Below are 22504 nucleotides of genomic sequence, written 5' to 3'. Positions count from 1 at the left end.
ACTTACACTGTATACGATATATGTGTGTGTGCATTTTGTGAAGAATCATGCGACGTGTCCAACGACATTTGTCGCCCGTGTTTCAGCAATGCCGAGGCCATTTATCAGGTGTCCGAACGACATCGACGTCGAACTACCAGCCAGGCGAAGCACGGCCAGAGTCTCATTCGCACAGCCAAAGTCTAATATGGACTGGTGGACGTAAGTATCTTCTACCTCTCTTCATCAATCATAAAATCAACGCCGAGGGTTCAAAGAACTGCGTGAACATCATAAACGGGAATATACTCTTGAATATCATCAAATGGACCACTCACTCCGCAATTAGTCTCAAGCAGAGCGCTCCATTCTCCATTCCACTCTCAGCGTTGTCATGGTCTAAAACCATACGTTGCCATTGAAAATTGCTTGACAATTATTGGTTTACCTTTTATTAACGAGAAAATATCAACTCTGCGACAAATTGCGAGGTGAAATAATTCATCACTGAAAAGTGAAAAAAATCGTGAAAAAAACGATCAGATACGTGAAAATTTGAATACCGATATGAATTATCAAGGGTGCATTTCATTAGGATTTTAGTTAATCTTTTTGTCACGCAGAAAATGTTTAAAAAATGTACAGGTTTTAGTTATGCATCTCACTCCCAGATGAGAATTTCGGCAAAATCCTATGACAAGGCGTGAAGAATACTTAAAGTAAAAACGTGAAAAAATTTCGGTCCAATCTGTCAGAAGGTGTGGGAGAAACTGCGCGCAAGTTTGAAAAACCAAAAGTGAAAGAAAATGCATTCAAAGTTTAATTTCTGTATGAATTGGCAGTATACAGACTCATAAAAATTCAAGGTTTTCAACCCCCAGAAATTTTTTCTGGGTTCAGGGTTTCTGGGAAAGTGTGTAAAAATGCAACATTCCGAAAAACGATTTTTCGCCCGTAAATGACCGCTCAATTGGAAGAGCGTGTCAGTGAGTGGATGTTAAGAATGAAACGGCGCAAGTGTATCACTTTCGTTGAGATGAATAGTAGGCTGGTAGGTCGATTGAACACAGATGTTGACCGTATAATAATATCTACCGTATCAAAATCTCGGCTTGATGTTTCATGCAGGACTGCATGATAACTGAGATGTTCACCATACAATGAGAATTCCGTACGAGCTTATGGTTTGGCCAGCGAGAACCCGACCGCCCCGTCGTGTTTAACATCAATCATGGATAATCCGTTTGATAGCCGTTTATATGCAAAGCCGGCATCAGTCAAATCTGTTTCAACCATGAGCTGTGCAGGGTCGGTGGTCCCCGTAGAAGTTACGACAGCTATGCGGCCTCGGTGACTCCACTGATTTTCTCCTCCGGAGATCGAAAGCATTTTCCAATCAAAGTAGCTTCGTCCGCTGGTCCGCGGTCCCCGGATGAGACAAAAGTGAATTGAAGTAACGGCGAAGGCGGCTGCTCACATCCGTGTACACAGATCACCATATTCATAATATATGCCGCGACAAACCCGGCGTGACAGACGATATTTCATTTTCTCCGCCTGAGCGAGCGTCGAGAACGTTGATACAAATTGCATCTATCAGTTTTGAGCGATTGTTAGCGGTAGAAAACACCTATAATAATCGGCCGATATACATACCGCATCGCAAAGTGAAAGCGGCACGGGTTATCTTACGGTGATAAATTTAACACTTTTAACACACTAAGGATTTCGACGAATCATCATCTCGCCGCAGCCTATTTACACGGGAGTCTCGTCTTAATTATAGTATTTAAGAATGTCAGGCCGGTTCGTAATTACAAGGGGCTGGCTGCCTAGTCACACGCATGTCAGGCACTGTACGTACGTATAACCGCCAGCGAACTTGATCCCGCGAGGGCTCGAGCTCTGGTTGCGAAACCCTCTCGCGGGCCAATTATACTGTCAAAATTCGTTCCTCCAGATCTGATTCTCGGTCCTGAAAACCTAATCTCGTCCATCTATCCGTATCCCCTACTGTGCATGTTTCAGGTACGTCAATGCTTCCCCCTCATGGGGCAAGGAGCTGCACGCTGACTTGGGACCCGGCACAAACATCGTTACCTTCACCGCGTGGTCTCCGGTTTCGAATTACACAAGCTCGTGTCGAATCGTCATCCGCGTTCGAGGTGAGTACAAAGCTTTCGTGGAATTCGGCAAATCGATGCTGTACATCAAACAGTACAAAAAACTAAGGAGTATAAGTACACAAAGAAAAAATTTAAGAACAAACTCGGTGATCGACTCGTGAAATGAGGGGTACAATTTCGCCGTCATATTTCTTCTCGCAAATCTGCAAAAATTATATTTTCCGTTACTGCACTGCGATTTATTTATTCACAGTCTCAGCTAGGCCGAGATGAATCCTGAACTAGAGTTGTCAGAACGAGCCTCGAGGTCAGAGAGATAAAGCCAAGAGCCGTAGGCATGGGACGTGGATCACGTGGATGTGTCAGGTCCTGAGGTTTTATCCGAGTGCAAGTTATTACGTCGTTTACGCGGGTCGCGTCTCGTCTATCTACATATTATACATGTATGTAGGAACCTCGGGGCGTGAAAGAAAAAGGAAAAAATAAATCATTCCGGAAATGAATTCGAAACGATCTCGAAACTCTTGTCCCGCAGCGTTCTGCGAGTGGGTGGCGAAAATGATTTCTTTCGGATTCGACAAAGCCATAGCTGTATTGAAAAATATAAACATAAAACACAAGTTGAAAAAAAAGAGAGGAAGAGAAAAAAGAGTTAACAACACCGCGGAGAAAAACGTCTATAATATATGATATCACTCGATTCGCGAGGAGTTTGGTGGAATTGATTTGAATTCATTAGGACTATACCGGCTCGCATGACGCGGGGTCGAATTTAACGACCTGTTAACAATCGTGCCGTTGTCGTATACGATATACATAAACGCGTGCACACATGTATCGCAGGGCGTCTACTACCGCCCATATACACTTTACCAGTTATTAAGTTCAAATTTCGAGTGATGCAACCCTATTGGAATTCGGCACGTGTCGGTATGGCCGAGCTTAGCTCATTGACCGAAATAGGCCGTGCGTAAGACTAACGCACTCACTGCGCTGGGGGAATGTACCGGTTGTAATAAACGCAATAAGAACCGCAAGACGTATAACGCAGACACTGCAGTCGCTTTGGATTTTCTAAGAATCGTAGAATTTTCGAATAAATGTGTGAAAGCTCCTGGCTGGCATCACGACAGACAGCATTTGGTCCTTGGGGCACCATGGTGATCTCTGCAAACACCGTGACTTCCGCGTAGGATGACGACAATCGTCGTAAGAACGGTAATAATGCGTGGATAGATTAACGGAATAGTTTCCCAGGTAATTTGGTACGTAAGAGATACTCTCCGGATTCATATCCGGTTCGTTAATTGAGTACCTTGACACTCCTCGATCCGTGGTAGGTACTTGAGGCGAATAAGGACTCGTCCGTTATTTCTGCTGTAAACAGAGAGAAGAATAAGAGAAAAAGAAACACTCGCATATTATTGGTAAATAAATGCGAACACATTTCTAGTCTCATCCATTTTTTTTTTTTTTTCAATTTGTGTTCGTTTAGGTGTTGGGTTTATTTTTCCACTTATACTTATCACGCTCCATTCCCTCGAGCGACTAATTTCCGTGTAGAAAACCGATATCGAATTTACGATGTCGAGCGAATTCTGATTCAGAGAAATTTCACCTTTAAAAGCTTATTTCTGTGAAATAGAAGAGGTTAGCAAACAAGTTTTATTTGATATTATTTTTATTTATGCATGCATGAAAAATCCCGATTCACAGATTTCAAGAGGAGTTTTTTACTGTTAGGGTAAAATTGAGGGTGATATCTTTGAAACGTTCGGACTTTCTCTGTACATTTTAACATGTATGAGTTTCCTGGAATCACATTGAATTATGCACCTAATTCAGCGATAGCAGTATTTCTGCTGAAATTTAATGGCTCTCTAATTAATTCTCTACTTCCTCTGCTATTTGTATGCACGCGTGTGCAGCGATACGAGATCATTTGAGAAAGACGAACGAGGGAAGAAGCTGAGAATTAATAACGAACAATTAGTATACGAAACAAGGGTGGCGCTGCAGCATGGAAATGGGTATTTGTACCTACTATCGCGATGTCTTGCTCGGAAATTTCAAATTAATTCTAACTCAGCTATCGCGGAATCGTTACAAAATTATCGCAATTAACGGCAATGCAATTATCCGGCGTAATGGAGATCCCGCAGTCGTTTTCCTCGTTCGGTTGAACATTTAACAACCCCTTAGCTGTAAGCGCTGTTCGTTGATGAGAAACGCAAGAGATGGATCTGAAAAAACGTGACGTATCTTTACCTGTTAATAAAACTGGTCGCTTTTATCTAATAAATAATTACTGCCCGAAACAGTAATGCGATAAAATGGCAGTCGCTCGTATAGGTGATATATACATATATCAGAATCGAGATCGGTACAGAAATATTAATGTTCTACATGGCAGCGCGGAATAAGAGTGGTTTAATTTATGGTCCCTAGAGGCAAAAGCGCCACTTAATCAAGCTTACAAGTATATTCGAATAGATACGTTGCGAAGGAGTTATCTGCATATTTCGACCGCGTGTTCAAAGAGAAAACTCAAGCAAAGTCAAAGCACTTATTGTTAATTTAGCGATAAACAAGACATCGGTTAATGCATATATTATCCGATCAACCTGCGATTACAAAGAAAATTTTACTCAATACGAATCTCGTTCATCAGACACGGAAAGTCCGAAGATTATCGGCTGCCCGAGGTCCTTCGAAGTCCGGCTGAATCCTGGCGAGAGATCACGGAGTATCTTTTGGTCGGAGCCAGTCATAACTGACAACGTCAAAGTTGAACAGACGTACAAATCAAGGGTGAGTATGAAGCTGGGAATGGTAGAATTGACTTGTCTGATTTTTATCTACTTTATCATCTGCTCGAATTGTTCCTCGATTATATCGTTGCGAAGAAACTCGACAGCAGTTAGCCGCGGGAATTTTTCATAAATCAATCCAGTATCGAGGTGGAATTAATTGCGAAGCCATCGGAATCCCTCCATTAATATTATTGGCGTAGGGTTATTCGAGCTCACTTTCATCTCCCCAATTCTTTTTTTCTCATTCACTTTTCAAACGACCTCCATCAACGAAAGAATCGGCATTCACCCTTTCACTCCCCTCGTTACAGGCTAATTTCGAAGCGTAGCCCACCGGAAGTTTGCGTCCAATTACGAATAATTAAATAATTAAACTCGAAATTGGATTAGAGTTTTACGATTATTATAGAAGCTCGTTTTGTCTTTCAATCATGAATCGTCACTGTTCTCTGATTTCCCAACCACGACCAGGGACCTGGACAGCATCTGTACGCAGGAAGCCACAATGTTCGATACGTCGCGTCGGATGCTGCTGGGAACAGAGCCGAGTGTTATTTCGTGATCCACGTACGAGGTAAAGTGACCCTTGCAACCTGTAACAGAGAGTGCGAGAGTGTATTGAACTCATAGATAAATGGGATGATTATTTAATATGTTTCAGAGTCTGAAAGCCGGAGAGAACAGCCGGTGAGTAGAATTCCATCTTCGTTTCATTACGCTTCATTCTCCTCACGTGTGAATGCGGCAACAATTATTAGATATTAAATTAGAAGCACAAAAGGCGGATTGACCGCATCTCCGGTGCAACGTCCGGCAGAGATATAAAGCTGCCCAAATAGCCGGCTGCAAACGTGCTTCTGAGTCGTTGCAGCGCTGAATAAATTTTAACTGCACTATGTATAGCTTAATTTGGCCCGCGCCACTTGGAGAACAAGATAAGAGAATCCTGACAGACTCGAAAGTCAATAAACAAAGTCGAAGTTCACCACAATCACAAAACACGCGACTCCCATCGAGTCTTCACCATTTAATTGAATCTCATAAAAATCTCTGTATCCTCTCAATGTCCATGTAGGTCGAGTCCAAGTTTGGAAACAAGGTTGAAAATTATGAAAAGCAAATTCTAGCGAAGTTTATAACACGGTGTTAATTAAATCGCAATCGGATTCTTAATTTTTTTTCACCCCTCTCGCTACGCTGTACTAACTTGTCGGATGGATTTTCTGTTCAGCAAAGGACTACTTTGACAAAGATGCTGATGTGCCCGGGTAAACCTCCTCAAGTACTCCCGACCACCTCTTATACGGTAAGTATTCAGGCTCTTACGTCATTCAAAGGTTGCAAATGACATCGGCAGAGAGTGTCTTGGAAAAAAAATTAATAACCGGCGTATTTATGATCCGGTTTCAGTGGCAGGTTCCACCGGGGTGCTATATGAGGTACACAAAGACATTCTCCGGCACATACACCTTCCAGCACTACCACACTCTTCAGGACAGCTACCAGGAGTCAAGGGCTGCTTATCACGAGGTGCACCCGGTACAAACCGTTCGGCGAACGCAGATACCGTACCAGTTGGTGGACTGTAAGTGTACGTGTTGCCTGAGCTTTGTGTCGTTATCACTAACACTATTAATACTAACTGTGAATAACACGTGGTAAATTAGCACGAAGAATTGACACGTTGTAACTAATTGAAAGGAGTCGATACTTGCAATCGAGAGTCTGAAATGATATCGAATGTCGAATGGCATGAATTCGTCTATGTATGTATATATCCACGAGTGAACGGGATCAGGGAATGATTTCAGACGACAGGATGAAGTGGTCGTCAACTGTTACAGATAAATTGTGTTTGAGAAGAACCTTACTTTTTTGGTCGACAGTAAAATTGATCGGTCGTTCACCAGTGCGGGTAATAATATGCGGCTGATCGAGTTTAAAGTTGTAGAAGCAAGGTCGATACCAAAATTGACGTGATGCTGAACATCGAGGCACCAGCGCAGTTAATTTTAACCTTGCAATCGGTCCCGCCGTTCGTTCTGGAGAGCATATTAGCGCTGGCGTTAACCGTCCTACTCGCAGTGCCTCTTATCGCACAGATTCAACTATTCTTCGTGAGTACTATCGCCGGAATTGACAGGCTCACCTCTTACTGCTTAAGCTTATTGTGCGCAGGACGATACGATGAAGACGTGCAAAGCATTGCGACCAGGATATGCGCGACTTAGCGATAATGGAACTCGGCCGAAGGCCCCGCTGGTCGTGATGCATTATCCGGCGCCCGTTCCGTTCGGCATCGAATCCAGCTCGAGCTCAATGGTGAACGTCCCCTCTCTCAGGATGACCAACTCAACACCGGCGTTGAGCTCGATCACCGTAGCTCGGAATCCAGCCTCACTTAGTCGTGGAAAATTTCGACAGCCCGAGCACTCATCATCGTACGTAGCGACGAACGCGGAATTGGCTATAGTCGACATTTCTTCGTACAACTACAGCTCGTACAGGCACAAACTGATCCAATCGGCCCTGCGAAAACAGTACGGTGGCTACTATCCACCCGGTAGCGTGATCCTCAACTCGATACAGCTCAATTCCATTGATTCCTCGGCTGAGGCTGAACTCAGCGATAAGTACAGCAGAAGCTTCTTCGACTTTGCTGATCAGTACCGTAATGCAAATGCCCCGAAAAGTAAGCCGGAGATGGAGTACCTCCATCCGTTGGACCACTTCGTTATCAGGCCTGTCGAGAAGCCATTGACCAACGAAAAGCACACTGAGACCATGAACACAACGGACGATGAATTCACGGATGCCTCAAACGGCCAGGCACCGAGCACTCCACTCAGTCGTCCCGTTACCAGGAGACGGCCCAGCAGTGCTGGACGTGCATCCGTGGCGTCGAACGCCTCGTCGCGGTGTCCCTTGAGTCGAGTTTCTTCAAGATCACCCTCGATTCCGCCCCCCAGTGGCGTCAGCTCCCGCAGTTTGTCGTTCGAAAGTGCAAAACAAAATTCTTCCGCTCCGAAGGTTCCAGTTACTCGGCAGTTATACCGTCGCAAGGAAAGTCCCCTCCGCAAACTTGACACCGAAGTTCAAGCTGTTGACGTGAAGATTCCGGTCGTTAAAACTCGGACAAAGACTTATTCCAATTCACGCACTCCCGAGCCCCCGGGAACACCCGATTCATGCGTTGAGCCTACCGTCAAAAAGCTTAGGGCTGCCAAAAGAAAGCTTTCCAAGGTGACCAAACCTATTCCAAAGGATCGAGCAAGACCCATCAAGAAATCGTCGGAAATAACCAATCCAGCAGAGTCTCTGCCACTCGTTGTCAAACCGACACCAGTATCGCTGATTCCGAGACCAACTAAGCCTAAAATCGACTCCGAGCAATCACCAACGTCGATGACAGAAGCTGCTGACGTCGCGAAAAAGGTCGCAGACTTGAAAAGTGACCGAAGGTTATCTTCTCGTGTGAAAGATTCCGCCACTGAACCTGACGCTCCAATGGATTCTGATAACGTCGTTTCGACATCGACCGTTGTACTGCAAAAGTTATGCTCCACAGGACTGGATCCTGTGTCACCAAGACGTTCGTCTCCAATGCCAACCTCGAACAGTAGCTCTAAAGTCAAGCGTCCATCCGTCAGGAGATTGCGTAGCTCGGCTGCCGAAGAGGAGGAAACACGCAGTTCGACTTCATACCGTCCAATTACTGCACCTCGAGCAAAGGTATTCGAAAGACGAAACAGAGGCCTTTTCCACAGATGTGGTAGCAATCCACCCTCGGTTGTGATCAGCAGAAATTCGTCGCCAATTCGGAGACCGAAGACTGCAAGCGCTCTGATCACATCTGCAAGGCCTTCCAGTGCATCGCCTTCTCGCCAAGAAGCAAAGGCTTCGGTGACCAAGGCCAGCCCGACTAGAAAATCAAGAACTTCAGCACCAAAGACGCCACCTGAGCAGTCTTCTCTCATCCTCTCAGCATCGTGCGAGGACTCGTCTCGGTCGAGAAATTTCATGAGTGAGTCGTCGGGCAGCTTAGTGCAGAGTTTGAACAGCTCAAACTCAGCTAAATGTATGCAGTTGCCACCATTACCGTTAAACATTTCTTCGAGTTCATCTATCGGGGTATGCAGCGGTAGTGCGAGCCTGCAAGATTCAAAGAAAGCGGGTAAATCGGGAAATCTTGTGTGTCCTCTGGTTGATAGCAGCCATCAGAATGCCGAGAATTGCGCAGGAAGCCACCTGAAGCTTGCTGAGAAGCGACAGAAACGTTTGAATCAACCAGTCGGCATTCCGCAACAGACGATCACCGCTAAGGTTTTTGATGCTTCTGAAAGTCTGGATGGAACGAAGGCTATTTTAAGCCCATTGAAGCCCGCGAAAACTGAAAAGTTTTTAAAATCGAGAGCGAAATCGGAGGCCAGAAACATTAGCAGGTATAGATTTGGCAGTTTAGAAGGTAAGAAGTCTCGAGATCGTTCAGCTGACGGTGAGCAAAAGCTTCTGACAACGGACCCGAAGAAATTTGAGGTAGGAAATTCCAGCGAGAAAAATCAAACACCTTCAATGAAGCGGATAGCTCGGTTCGATAAAAAAAAATCCGACTCAGTTGGCGGCGCTCCAAAAGACCACGGTACGTATTCGAGTCCAGCTGGAACCCCGAGCGTCGGTTCCGCCGCTTCCTCTAAATGCAGATCGATAGATCCTGGTGAAAAGTCACCTAACTCAGCTGCAACTGAAATCCGACGCGTACTTCAAAGCGAACTGGGGGTCGTGGATGAAGCTGAATCCGGTAAAAAGTCAACGAACAGATGTAAGAGCATGATGAGTAGAGGAGTTTCGGAAGATCGAAGGATTGGCAGGAGTTTGAAAAACACTACCGCCGATCAAAAAGCTACGCGATCTCTTTCATTTTCGAACAACGAACTTAAAGCTGCAGGTAAAAAGAAGCTGCCGCAAGACGCCATGGAAATTGATTCTGAGATGATATTTTGCTTGGATTATCCGTTGCATTGGAAGGCCCAAGAATCGAGTCCCGACAATTCGACAAATAAAACCTGCAGCATCGCGGATGTAAAACGAGATACATCGTCTACTCGGAAGTCTCGAATTCCAAGTCCTGCTCCGACGAGGTTTATCAAAACTCCGGACGGGTTGCTAACGGTTAAAAAAACACGGAGAAATACGGCAAGCTTGATAAGTACGGACAGTTTGGCGAAGCTCGTTACTAACAATACGTCGGAATCAAAGTTGCCCCAGGCGCTGGTCAAGGAGAAGAACGCATTTGACGTCACGACGACGAACTTAACCGAAGTTTCGAACTTTTTCCGAGGAAGCGCGAGGCCCCATCGACATGCGTCGGAGTTGGCTGGCCAATGGAAAACGGGACCAAATCGTCGGGGTGACGACGACGAGTCACAAGTTGACGATGAGAGCACATCGAGGCCGACGAGAAGACGCAACAGCAAAGCCGAGTCGACGATTCAACGAAGCCTGCGCAACTACATAAAAAAACTGAAAGTTGTGCTCTCGGATGAGAACAGCAACGTGGCAGCGGAAGAAATGGCGTCCTTAAATCTGACCGAGGCGATTATTCCTGACCTTAGATCGGTTCTCGACACTTCCGAACTCACCAGACTCGAGGGTTTACTTGAACTTGTCGAACGATCGACGAAGCTCGATGGTTCGCGAAAAAAATCAGCCTCTTGAATAGCGTGTGACGTATTTGTTAAAATCGACCTTGTGGGATCAAGTGTGGAGTTGTTCGTTATGTGGGGACAATAAAAACAGTCATGTGTTAAGTAAGACCAACGATATCCAACGCTTAAAGGTGTTGCCCGCGCACATCAGACGTCTGAAATGCAAACTCTATAACGTCTCATGGCCAAAAGGAGGGTCTTTATGGCCGTCGTTTCTTTACTGGCAAATCTTTGCCAAGATTTGCGCACTGCTCATGTGTGCCTACATAATCCCTTCACTTCTCTAGATTGCTGTCCATGTTTGAAAACTTAATTCATCGAGGAGGCGTTGAATGGACAGTGACAGCTCGCGGTTATCAACAAACACGCTCGCTCACCTCTGACCATCACGACCATCCGCGTTATTACACTCATTCTCACCGCCATTACCATCATCTTCATAGTTTTTTCTTATTATTATATTGCATGGCCAGCAGCAGCAGCAGCAGCAGCAGCAGCAGCAGCAGGATGACGACACTGGCTGGCTTGTCCATGTAAAAGTCGTTACTTACTCGTTGGTTCTCACTTGCGCTTTACGAGCCGGCCATTAGCGATCAACTCCGTTCAGTCGGTGGGTTTTTTGTGGACATTCTCCGCTGATCGATACGACACCGTAGTCGGCAGCCACAGGCGGCAGGGTTCAACCCTTTCGGCGCTGATGTTATACGGATCTCGGTTATTTTTCTCCGCCTGCTTTTTGTCGGTAGAAACTTGTGTAATGGTACAAGCTGAGTCCCGCTGAGGATGTACTATCGAGCGCCTCGAGTTGCGTCGTATAATATTATAAAACTCGGTGACGCGTGAGCCCGGATTCGTTGCGGATCATTCATTCAACTCGCAGCTTCCCAGAAGGAGATCTTATGAACCGACAATGCGAGTTCCAGCTGGGTCAGTACGAGAAACGTGCATGCGGCCATGAATCTGGTACAAAAGTTACCCTGCGACGCGTTTCGATGGAAAATTTTCTGCAGCAGCAGCAGCAGCAGGAGGAGGAATAAGAGAGAGAATAATAAATTCCTCGCGACGCGCTGATTTCTTGATCAAAGACCATCTCGTTGTGTAAATCCGAGATTTCCGGAGAATTAAAAAAACATCACAGCGCTTGCATATTTTATGCCCGGAGCCTTGATATTATCCCCACCCTACCCCACCCCCCTTTCGAGCCTCTAATCTCCACCCTCTTTGGCTCGGGGAACTTGTAAATTGTAACACGTGGGCACATCGGCTACCCTTATAAAAGCACTCCTCTTCTGGTACAGATTCTCTTACAAGATCTCCTCTCCTTTTTGCTTGCGGCCGTTTCCTTCGCCGTCCTTTTCCTCTCGGCATGCAAACACCGTCCTCGAAAATGTCTGCTGAAGTGAAAGGATCGATAAAAGGATTTCGATTTGGAAAACGAGATGTAACAAGAATTGGACATCGTGCTTCCCTTTTATAACGATGCTAAGGATCGTTTGTACGCATGCAGTTCTGTCATGTCACGATAATATCAGCTTTATGACCTGTTAAACGTTACGGCACGGCTTTCAAGTTTTCACTAAAATTTTATAAACATTCTAGGTATGATTGACAAAGGCCTGTGCTTGCGATTTGATAATACCGTTTAACACGAATTTTTAGTCCGAGTTGTAAATGTCAAAATTTTCATTCCCCCCACTTAATTAATAAAAGGAAAAGTTGTTTTATTAGACAAAGTTTGCTTTTGTAGAAAGAAGATTTTGGTTATTATTCGATGTATAGAATCAAAATTTGTTGTTCATTTGAATATAAACTCCCAAAAAAAAACAAAAACAATTCTGTTAACCCGTATATCTTGTTACCACTCTACCATTTTGTCCCGTTAACTATAAATGTAATCTAACGTAAAAGTTCAAGTGGCCGTTTTTCATGGCAGATCGCACATCTCGTCAGCAGCAGTACGAAATCGAGCTCCAACGACACCGGCAGCTACAATTGCAGAGGCAGCAACGGCTTCAGCAACAGCCGTACTATCATCGAGCAAGTCCTGGACTTCCAGTAAGGCACAGATACACGGGTCGAGGTCACGTTGAAACCAGGATAATACCAAGGCGCAAGTGTTGTTCGTAATTGGAGGATCAAGCCGATACATGATGCGTGTGTACACACACGACCAAGAAGAATGGCGACTTTCCTATTCGTCGATGCAATATGCAAATGTCGAGAAGTTTATCGTGTGTCCTGTTCTTGGTGCATCGAGTCATGAATACGGTAACTCGAGTATTCGATCTGCCAACTTGTTTTGCCCATTTTTTTTACTCACGTAAGCACAGCAGCGAAAATTAGATTAGATTAAAATCCATTTAATGAATCCTCCTGCAATTTGAGATTTATTTCCTGATACATGTAATCATTTGCCGTTGCCTGCATGAATAGAATTTTCATCCCCCCCCCCCCTCCTCCTCCCCACACCCGCCTCCTCCTCGTCATTTGCTAATAATGAAATGAAGTATATATATATATATATATATATATAATATAGAGTGTTGATCGGTTAACGTACGATTAACGATGCAAAATATTTATAAATGATATATGTAACTGTCAGCTCCATCGTCAGTAAATATTGCGGTAATATGAAATATAGTAATCTAATGTTATAATACTGTAATATATTTTATAGATAAATTTTATACATTTATATATTATAATATTACACATTATTAATAATCATTACACATAAATTGTAACAATGATATGCGAATGGAGTACGGGATGATAATAATAATAATAATCATGATAATTATAACAGTAAAATAATAACAAATAAAATTAAAAAATTGCCTCCAATCTAATATATATTATATATAATATATATACATATATATTAATATTCTTCCGTATGTATTCAGCGTCTAAATAATAAGGATATATAATATTAATCGACACCATGCGTCACTCGTCACGTTTGGGTTCACTTTCAACATCCTTTCGGGTGGAAATAAGAAGAATTCAGATGTTCTCAGCGCATTCCACATAATTTCTCAACCATTCTGGTAAGTTGATACAGTACAGTGTTGGTTAATGATACGATATTGCATAATGCATATAATAAATTCTTTAATGTGGTTATATTTAGACTTATATAAAACTAGAACAGTTCCTGGAGCACGTATATATCATAATATTGCTCTAGACAATAATAATTTACCCGATTACGTAACGCGTCTCCAGCAGATCGTTTTCTCTTCTCTCTCTCTCTCTCTCTCTCCCTCTCATTCTCTATCTACATACCTACGCACTTTATTTAAACTCCCATTGTCTTCAGAATATTATTATACCTACGTCGCTCTTGTCTATAGTCGTGACACAGATTTTAATTTTGATATGTTTAATCGTCCAAGTTTCAGCTATATAACGGAGCGACGACGTATGTACCCAAATCACTGTGTTCATTAATTTCAATTGCAATTTCCGGGGATGTAAGATACACAGAAAGAAATAAGAACAGTTAAGCTTATCCATGCACTCTCCAAACTCAATCTTCGAAATTACAAATTTATTCGTATCTTATTCGCAGTTCGCTGGTATGTTACGATAATTTCGGGGTGCAACGTCGCCTATTCATATATCAACTTATACACTCCAGGATCAGAGGAATCGACGCTCCTTTTCGCAGCTCCGTCGTTAATTCTTTCTTATGGATCGCAGCTTCCGCTTCCGATTTCCCTTCCGCGAAAAGCTGCGCAATTGTAGGTTCGTTTATGTAGGTAAGCCGTTCAGTCATCGCGAATCGTTACCAGAAAATCGCAGGTCGCCGTCCAACCAGCCTCGTCGCTTGCCTCGTAGTGGATTTTGTGATCACCGACGGGAAACGAGGCTCCCGGATTCTGGAACGAACAACGGGAAAATTTAATCAAGGAACACACTAGCCGTCTACCGTGTAGCCTACAGCCATAATTGAAGTCGATGTTGGGGCTGCGGAACAGCCGGGATCCGAGTGACAAAAACCCAGTTCGTGTTGATCGTAATACTGGTGGGCGGGGTTCAAAGTCGGATTTCGAAACGATATTGATTCAAGATAAAACGATTTCAAACATCTCTACCACGTGGTCTCTCGAGATCTTTATGGTGAACAAGATAAACCCGAAAAGTTTAAAATCCGATTACAAATGAGAGAGTTTAATCATTTTTAAGGTTTTGATTGTGAAAATCGTTGCTCCGATTACTTTCTATTACATGGTAGAGATGCTGTTTAACTCTTTAAGTCACACATTATTGTGCCGAGTCAACTTTTACGACACGATAGTATTCTGTGGTTTTCGGGCTCGCTAATTACGAATCTAAAATCAGATTGCTAAAAATTCAAGGTGGTGGATACAATATGGCGGTCCAAAATTTGAAATATGGTGCGGAATCTTCGGGGTCGGTGATTGGATTCGAAATACTGAATTTTCAAAATCTTATTTCAGATTCGCAATCGGTGACCCCAAATACCCCTGGACGCAGAGTTTTTTCTCTGGGTTCGATAGAATTTGAACTCTTCGTCCACCATATTGGATCGCCAACTTGAATTTTTTAAATCCGATTTCACATATTATTCGTAATTAGCGACCCCAAAAACTTCTGCAAACTGTTCAAATATACAAAAAATGGATATAAAATAGGTGTTGAAAAAACTTGTCACCATGACTCAAAGGGTTAATTCGTATTCACTAGCATTAGCGTGAATGATGCTGCTTGATATTCTTCGAACGAATCGTCTGATTCGTTTTCAAAAGACTCGATTTCGATGGCAAGAAAATTGTTACCCTTGACTCGTGGTTCATTTCGCGTGTAAATCCTCACATATTTATACATTCTTTCGAATATCTTCTATTTTTTCTGCGGTCAGCGGTTTTCTCGCGGTTCTGCTCTTTCAACCCCTTTTGCTATATGACCTATACACATGTATATAACGCTCGGTTTCGAATGGCTGCGTGCAAACAACGGTCATTTCGAGGGTTTCTCTACGCAGTTACAGGTATAAGCAATCCCGGTTATGTGAGAATCGCTGCGTCAGATTGGGTTCGCCAAAGTTTAAACAAACTTGTCCGCGCTCTGATATTTTCCTTCAACATCTAGGCTGATGTACAAAAAAAAAAAAACCTATCATGTTCAATATAATTATTATACGATTACCGTTATTGTATACTCAAAAGACTCTTAAAATCGGTCTCTTGTAAAGAGTTGCTCTATAATGTTGAGGAAATAAGAAACCATCATTGATATGGGGAAAGTTCAGTCCTCAATAATCAGAAAACTCGTATAACTGTTTAAATTTTTACTACATTGATAATTAAAGAGGCTGATTAGCAGACAATCCGTACTTTTCATTAATTTTATATGACGAGATGATCGTACTTTGAGTATAATATTTATCAAATTATTACATTGAAAAAAGCTACGAAGATCTCTTTGAAAAATAAAAAATAAAAAATACTCAAATTTCTGCTGCTATATGTAAACCTCTGGCAACTAGCTGGTATCCATATTATACGGTTAATTCGCCTTCTAATCTCCACTCTTCAGATCGAAACTAAAATCCTTTCCTTCTTTACTTATTTCTCTCGTTCTCCACCCCGATTCTCTCTACTAATTTTCTCGCCCCGCGCATTTCTAGTGTGCAGGTAGAGAGCCGCTGCTGCCACGGTGGTTGTCCTTGTCTTTTTTCCCGGCCATTTGCTTCCCTGCCAGCTTCTTCGCCGCGGGTCTCCCTAGCCGGTGGCGAGGGTTCAGAAATTTGCATTTCATTGCGGAAAATTATGCACAACTAATTTCATGACGGGGTCTTGGACAGCGGCGTGTCGTGAAACGGTTGCCACGCTCCCCGGGCTTTCGAGACTAATTTTTTTTATCTCCACTTTACTTGAATCCTAATTGCTCATCAGGTTACGCTCACGAGTTGCCCCGTTTTGTTTATATCAACGATTGACGGCTGTCTCGCACTCTGAGGTCTTTTCTCTTGCATTACATTACACGGCAATTTGCTTGAACAAAAACTTGTCGAAGGGTATTAATTTGCGCAAAAAGAGATTCCGATTGACGTGAATAAAATTCAATTTAAGTTAAACAATTTGTCATTAATATAGCTGGACATTTAAAACCAATAAATATTCCTTCTCGAGGGAATAATCGACTTTTATTTCTGTGTTACATTGTACTACTTTATTCCCGACTCAACTCTAGCCACATCAATCGCTCTGAAAACTATGATATCATTGAAAATTTATAACAATATAGAGAGATGTAGTTCAAAATGGAAAAGAAAGAGAGAAAAACTGAAAAATTAATTTGCGGGAAATGTGATCTAATATTTCCCGCAAATGCGGGTTAAAAGTGCTGTTTTTCTCCCAGATGAGGAAAAAAAAAGAGAGAATAATATGCTACTTTCATCCCGCTTTTCAAGTCAAAAAAGTGAACTTTATCGTTGAGTGGGGAATAACGAACTTTTCGCGCAGTACCTACTGTACGCCTGATAGATCGTAAAATAAATTTGGACTCTGCGAGTTGCTCGTGAAGTTGGTAGGTATATATAAGTAAAAAAGGTCGACTTCTGCCGGCGTATATTATACACATTCCCTTTTTACTGAGTCTTTTCACCAGCGTGGAATAACGGAGGCTTTTGTTGTCGAATGAAAGGGGACGATATTTTAAAGAGGCCCTTTCCCCATTCATACAGCTTCCTTCGAAACGAACCTTGTCCTATTACCCGATAACACGTGGTTCGTATACGCCGAACACGAAGTTACACGCAAGCGGATCAGACAGAATCGAAAAGCTCGTTCGCCCTTTTGCGAGCGAAGTGTCGATCCGTTTACAGAGGAAAATCGCCGAATAAATTCAACTCACCTGATTGCTGACGACGTTGCTGATGTTGACGTTGTCCGTGAAAACTGGTTCGGTCCACGTGACTATCGTGCTGTTCCTACCATGGACGATAATGTTTTTCGGGCAGTTTTTTATCCGCGGAGCTTCACCGGCTAAAAAAAATTAGAAAGAAAAATAGTTACGAACAAAAAGAAGCTGGGGATGAAAAAAAGTAACCGATTCCATTGACGAATCTGATTCTCATCTCGGAGGTGATCGGATTTCTTTCACCTATCGTATATATATATGGAATAGATGTATAACAAGGGAGTTTATTTCGACCCTGGGTGATTTCATCTCGGGAAGAATTTTCCTAGAGGAAGATATTCTCGTAGCCTGTACGCGGAAATTGCAGGCAAGACATGGAAGCTCGCATACCGAAGTATACATGCAGATTCGCAAATCGATTATTCAGCTCGGTTTACGATTTTGCTACGGTACCGGGGCACCTGCACACATCCAAATCTACGGAATCAGGGAGGTAGAATTGAGGCTCAAGAATTCGAGGGTATATCGACTCGCGACGTGGATAAAAAATAAAACATACAAAAAACATGGATTTGAATATAAGAAGCTACCAACGATGGTCATAAAAGTGTAAGCCCAAGTTTGCGGAAGCATTCACTCACGTTTCACGGTTATGCTGAGCGTGCAGGTTGTCTGCTTCTTCGAAACCGGATGCTTTGCTGTGAACGTGACCACGTGCTTCCCCGGCGTGAGATTAGCTTCCAGTTTGATGCCCCAGGCCGGCTCGGATTTGACGTATCGGAACCAGTCTAGATCCGTCGAGGGTTGAGTAAAGGTGACGAAAGCCTCTGACTGCCCAGGTGGAACTTCCGCGATAAAGTTTGGCGGACAGTCCAGCCGAGGCTTGCTGTATCCTGAAGGAAGAGGAAATTCTTCGGGATTTGATCGGCACTCCGCACGCGTTTTGGAATTTGACTCTGATCGATTTTATTGTAGACGATATTGACTAACCGCTTGTTTTGTAAGAGCTTTAGAAAAATTTCGAGGAAGAAAGACGCGCGATTTGTCTCCGATAGTCGAAAAACACGCATGGAGATCACAGGTGAGTCGATATTCTTATGTCTTGTCGGTAATTTCGTTACTTGATAATCAGACTTTGAGAATTCATGAAAGTTTTGTAATCACAAGATATACGACGACTATTTTGAAAGTTAAAGAAAAAAAGGATTATTTAAAATGCAAGTAACAGTTGAGATATAGATTTTTCATTTTAAATCGCATTTCATTTCATTAAAAAAAAATTTGTTCGATTTCACTCCACGTTGTCAATTATATTGATGGGAAATATATTTTTTACAAATTTACAATGTAACAAATTCTTTTTCAGTGTCTATAGTAATTTCAACGTTACTATTTTTAATCCAATTCACTATCAGTGCTATCTTGAAAAATTCAATATGCACCGATACCAACAAGACGAAAAAAGTATCGTAAAGCAATGAATAGAAAGTTATCCTTCTCAGTAAAATAAGCCAATGAAGAATGAAATCTAACGATTTACAACCATTACAAAGTAATTTTAAATGAAAAGTCAATACTTAGGTTCCATGCTTTGCATATTATCAGTGTTTCTTTGTTTTTTTTCTCTTACGTTTCTACTCAAATCTTCATAGGTTACGAATATGTGAATATGATAAATCCTCAACGTGTGATCATATCTCTTAACAAAGTAAGCGAAAAAATAGCAAATTCGCAACACACGAACCTCCTAAAAATTGGTACACGTGTAGTTCCAACTTATTACGTTTTTTAATTCTCTCTGTAATATTTCCTTCCACTAAAACAGCAAGTGAACCGATATTGCGGTTCAGTCGCATTTTTCAATTATCCTTACAACTTTGTCGCGCCCTCCAGCCTGTACTCTGTGAAATTGCGATTTCGCTTTACGTCTCGTCTAGTCTCGAAATGCAGCCCGAAAACGATGCGGATATGTGTAAAAAACATTCCTCGAATTCACTCACTGACGCACTCCCCGTGCCTGGATCCGAGCCAGTTCCCTTCAGTCCCGCAGGTCAGCTCGTACTCTCCTCTGAGCTGGTAGCCGTAAGGACACTTAAGGAAGCACTTTGTACCGGGTCGGTTAATCATCCTTTTCCTGCCGCGCCATGGCTGGGGGGCTGATAGACGCGAGCACATGACGTAGCCCCGGCCGGAGGGGTTGAGAACCGGACAGGCGACGTCCTTCGTGTCTGAAAACAGGTCGAACTGCACGGCGCTGCCTAGGATGTTTCATTTTGTAACTTTCTTTTCAAGGTTCCAGTCGAAAAATTTGTGAAAAATGGTGGAAAAAATTTTTTGTAAAACCTGAAGGAGGTGGGAAAGTATTTAGAGTAAAAAAAAATATTTTCCTAGTTCCTCCGGGTTTTAAGACAGTTTTTTTTTTCAGTATTTCTTGAAAATTTTTCGACTGACACCTTAAAAAAAAAGTAAGAAAATGAACCACCCTAGCCCTGCCGGATGTGTGGAGGGCTTTCCCGCCAGCCCGAGCGATTCTTCTTTGGGTTCCAGCAGATGAGGAAAACCATGGCGAAGCGAGCGAACAAAAACGACTCGTGCGGTTCCCGTGAAAAGGGAGAAAAACCGGGAGGGGGCAAAAAGAGGCGTGGTGGTGGTGGTGGGAAAAAAATTCATTCGGACTGGGACAGCGAGCCGTAAATCAAGGCGATTCTCAAATATACGTTACTACACGCTATGAATAATCATTCGCTGTGTAGCCCGAGGTTATCGCGACTATGCATATATATAGTCATTTCGCTATTATCCCGATCGCATTCCTTAGTACATCAAAACCTTTTTTTTTACAGATCTTTACGTTTTGAGCGATTTTAAATTGAATTGCAAGCAAACTTGTGTAAGTATTTCTTTTTTTTTTTGAATTTTCGAGCGGTGCCGGTCGTTCAAAGTATATGAATATAAGAAAGGAATGGTATGACATGGGGAATTGATTGTACGTAATAGAGACTTGATTATCCTAAGCATAATTCATCTTTGCTGTCATCGTCGGCGCCGTTTTACCACGTCGCATGACATTAACCGAACGTCTGTCTAACTAATGATTGCTCGAACGTTTGTCACGGTGAACCATGACGCAATTCAGAGGGCATAACGCCGCTTATGGATGGCAGCGATAGGCGTTCGACTTATTCGACGGATCCCCGGATGATGCATATATAGGTGACACATGCCGATGAGTCACGAATGCTAATGGGAAGGCTGGCACAACAATGGCATCCCGACTTAGTCCTGAATTACGACGATTAGATCGGGGCATGAATTTTTGCAATGCATGGCTATTGTTCGCGTGGAAGGGCGGAGCTGTCGGGCAAAGTTTATTAATGAGAATCGCGGATCATTATTAACTCAACGGTTGCTCAACCTCTCTCCTCGTAAATCTGCAGCTCACTCTATAAACCGGAAACAGGACTGCGGACGTTATCCGCGCGCTTCCGAAACCCTGGGGAATTTACTGCGCCACGTGACATACCTACACCGAGACAAATTACACGCGACACGAAAATCTCGAAATTTTATAACTTACCCGTACAAGTTTTTCCGTCCGATGATAACAGCCTCTCCTCGCCGTTACATGCGCAGAAATAACTTCCCACCGTGTTTTCGCAGACCTCGCTGCAGCCACCGTTCGAAAAGCTGCACTCGTTGATATCTTGAAATTCAATTTATACTCGTATGTATCTGACGAAATTATTCCCCCTGGCGCAGGAGGGACATTTTTTAGTGGTCGTTATATTTGACACTGAAAAATTGTCTCGGGAAATCAAGAATATCCTTTCATTTCAAGACAATGATTCTTGTTCAATGGCTTTGTTTATTTATATTTACCAACAGTATTGAGAGTATCATTCAATATGCATCATTGCAATCGTGGAACCCGATTCTTAACGAATCGGTGAGCGTATCACGATAAGCCGTTGTATCACCGTCACGAGACTTGTAGAGCGCTGCTAAAACCTGACGTATCTCAACGGTCTACTAATCAGTCAATATCTACACTGTAAAAAATTGACGAAAAGTGACCAATATGGACAACCATAGACAATTTTCGTGGTCAATTCATAACTTGAACCTCGGATAGTGTTAGATTGACGATAACTAGTATTAGATTGACATGAAAATATAGTGTTAGACTGACACCAAAAAATATTCTATACGCCACGTCGTAACCGAAAGCATCCTTCCACACACAACCATTATTACATAATCGAACGTTGAATCACGAGATGGACCAGTTCATATCCATTCCCGCCATAAATCTGCTCACAGTATAAATGATCATTAATCGCTAGACCAACTGCAGAGTTGGTTGCGGGGCAGCAGCTGGATCAGCTTGTCTCATCAGCGATCGGGTGAAGAGGGTCAGTGGAACGGGGGTCAACGGTGCAGGGCCCGGCCCATACCATTATTCGCAGAGCCGTCAATCGATATCCCATTTATTCAAGTTGAGTCGGCAGTCGCTCGGCGAGCTTCTCTAGTAGCCGCATATCTCCCGCTATACGAGCTCTTAGCCCACTTAGGTTCATCCGACGGTGTTTCCCACAGGCAGCTGGTTTGGTGAATGGGCTCCGACCTTTCGCCCACTCGACACCCCGGTCCACGTATATCATATGCGTGCGCTAAATGTGCTCCAATACACCGTCCGAAGGGCATATTTCTTCGACACCAGCCGGCTGTTGCTCCTTCGTCACTCCATGATCGAGTCCATTCCGTCGCTCTGCGTTCGCGTCTTCAATTAACTTAAACGATAATGGTGCCGGCTGGGATGGTCCAGCACTAGCTTCGCTATTCAATCACACGCTTACTGGTCGTATCTTCATCGCACGTTTACCTCCGGGAAAGAGCATCCCCTCGTCCAAGTAGGGTGGTTCCTATTCTTGTTGTTAGCAGGCAATATCGCCAGCCTGTAGGTACTACGTACTACGACCGGTGCTCA

At 43.2% G+C, this 22504-nt stretch overlaps 2 protein-coding genes across 2 annotated transcripts in view; one reads left to right on the top strand and one right to left on the bottom strand.

Annotated features, from left to right (window-relative positions):
• Positions 1-12962, top strand: part of LOC124404260 (fibrillin-3-like) — a 57728-nt gene extending 44766 nt beyond the window's left edge. The window contains exons 15-22 of the mRNA XM_046878253.1: positions 87-201; positions 2008-2144; positions 4777-4916; positions 5390-5492; positions 5580-5605; positions 6150-6224; positions 6329-6503; positions 12557-12962. Coding sequence (XP_046734209.1) covers positions 87-201; positions 2008-2144; positions 4777-4916; positions 5390-5492; positions 5580-5605; positions 6150-6224; positions 6329-6503; positions 12557-12750 — 965 coding nt within the window. The 3' untranslated portion in view covers positions 12751-12962. The remainder of the gene's footprint in view (positions 1-86; positions 202-2007; positions 2145-4776; positions 4917-5389; positions 5493-5579; positions 5606-6149; positions 6225-6328; positions 6504-12556) is intronic.
• Positions 12963-14165: 1203 nt separating this feature from the next.
• LOC124404606 overlaps positions 14166-22504 on the bottom strand; it is a 31366-nt gene continuing 23027 nt past the window's right edge. The window contains exons 9-13 of the mRNA XM_046878908.1: positions 21095-21220; positions 19518-19745; positions 18159-18410; positions 17512-17642; positions 14166-14510 (exon numbers count right to left, since the gene is read on the bottom strand). Of these exons, the coding sequence (XP_046734864.1) occupies positions 14400-14510; positions 17512-17642; positions 18159-18410; positions 19518-19745; positions 21095-21220 (848 nt within the window). The 3' untranslated portion in view covers positions 14166-14399. The remainder of the gene's footprint in view (positions 14511-17511; positions 17643-18158; positions 18411-19517; positions 19746-21094; positions 21221-22504) is intronic.

Source organism: Diprion similis, chromosome 3, assembly GCF_021155765.1.
Source record: "Diprion similis isolate iyDipSimi1 chromosome 3, iyDipSimi1.1, whole genome shotgun sequence".
Lineage (NCBI taxonomy): Eukaryota > Metazoa > Arthropoda > Insecta > Hymenoptera > Diprionidae > Diprion > Diprion similis.
This window is presented reverse-complemented; position numbering and strand designations above follow the sequence as displayed.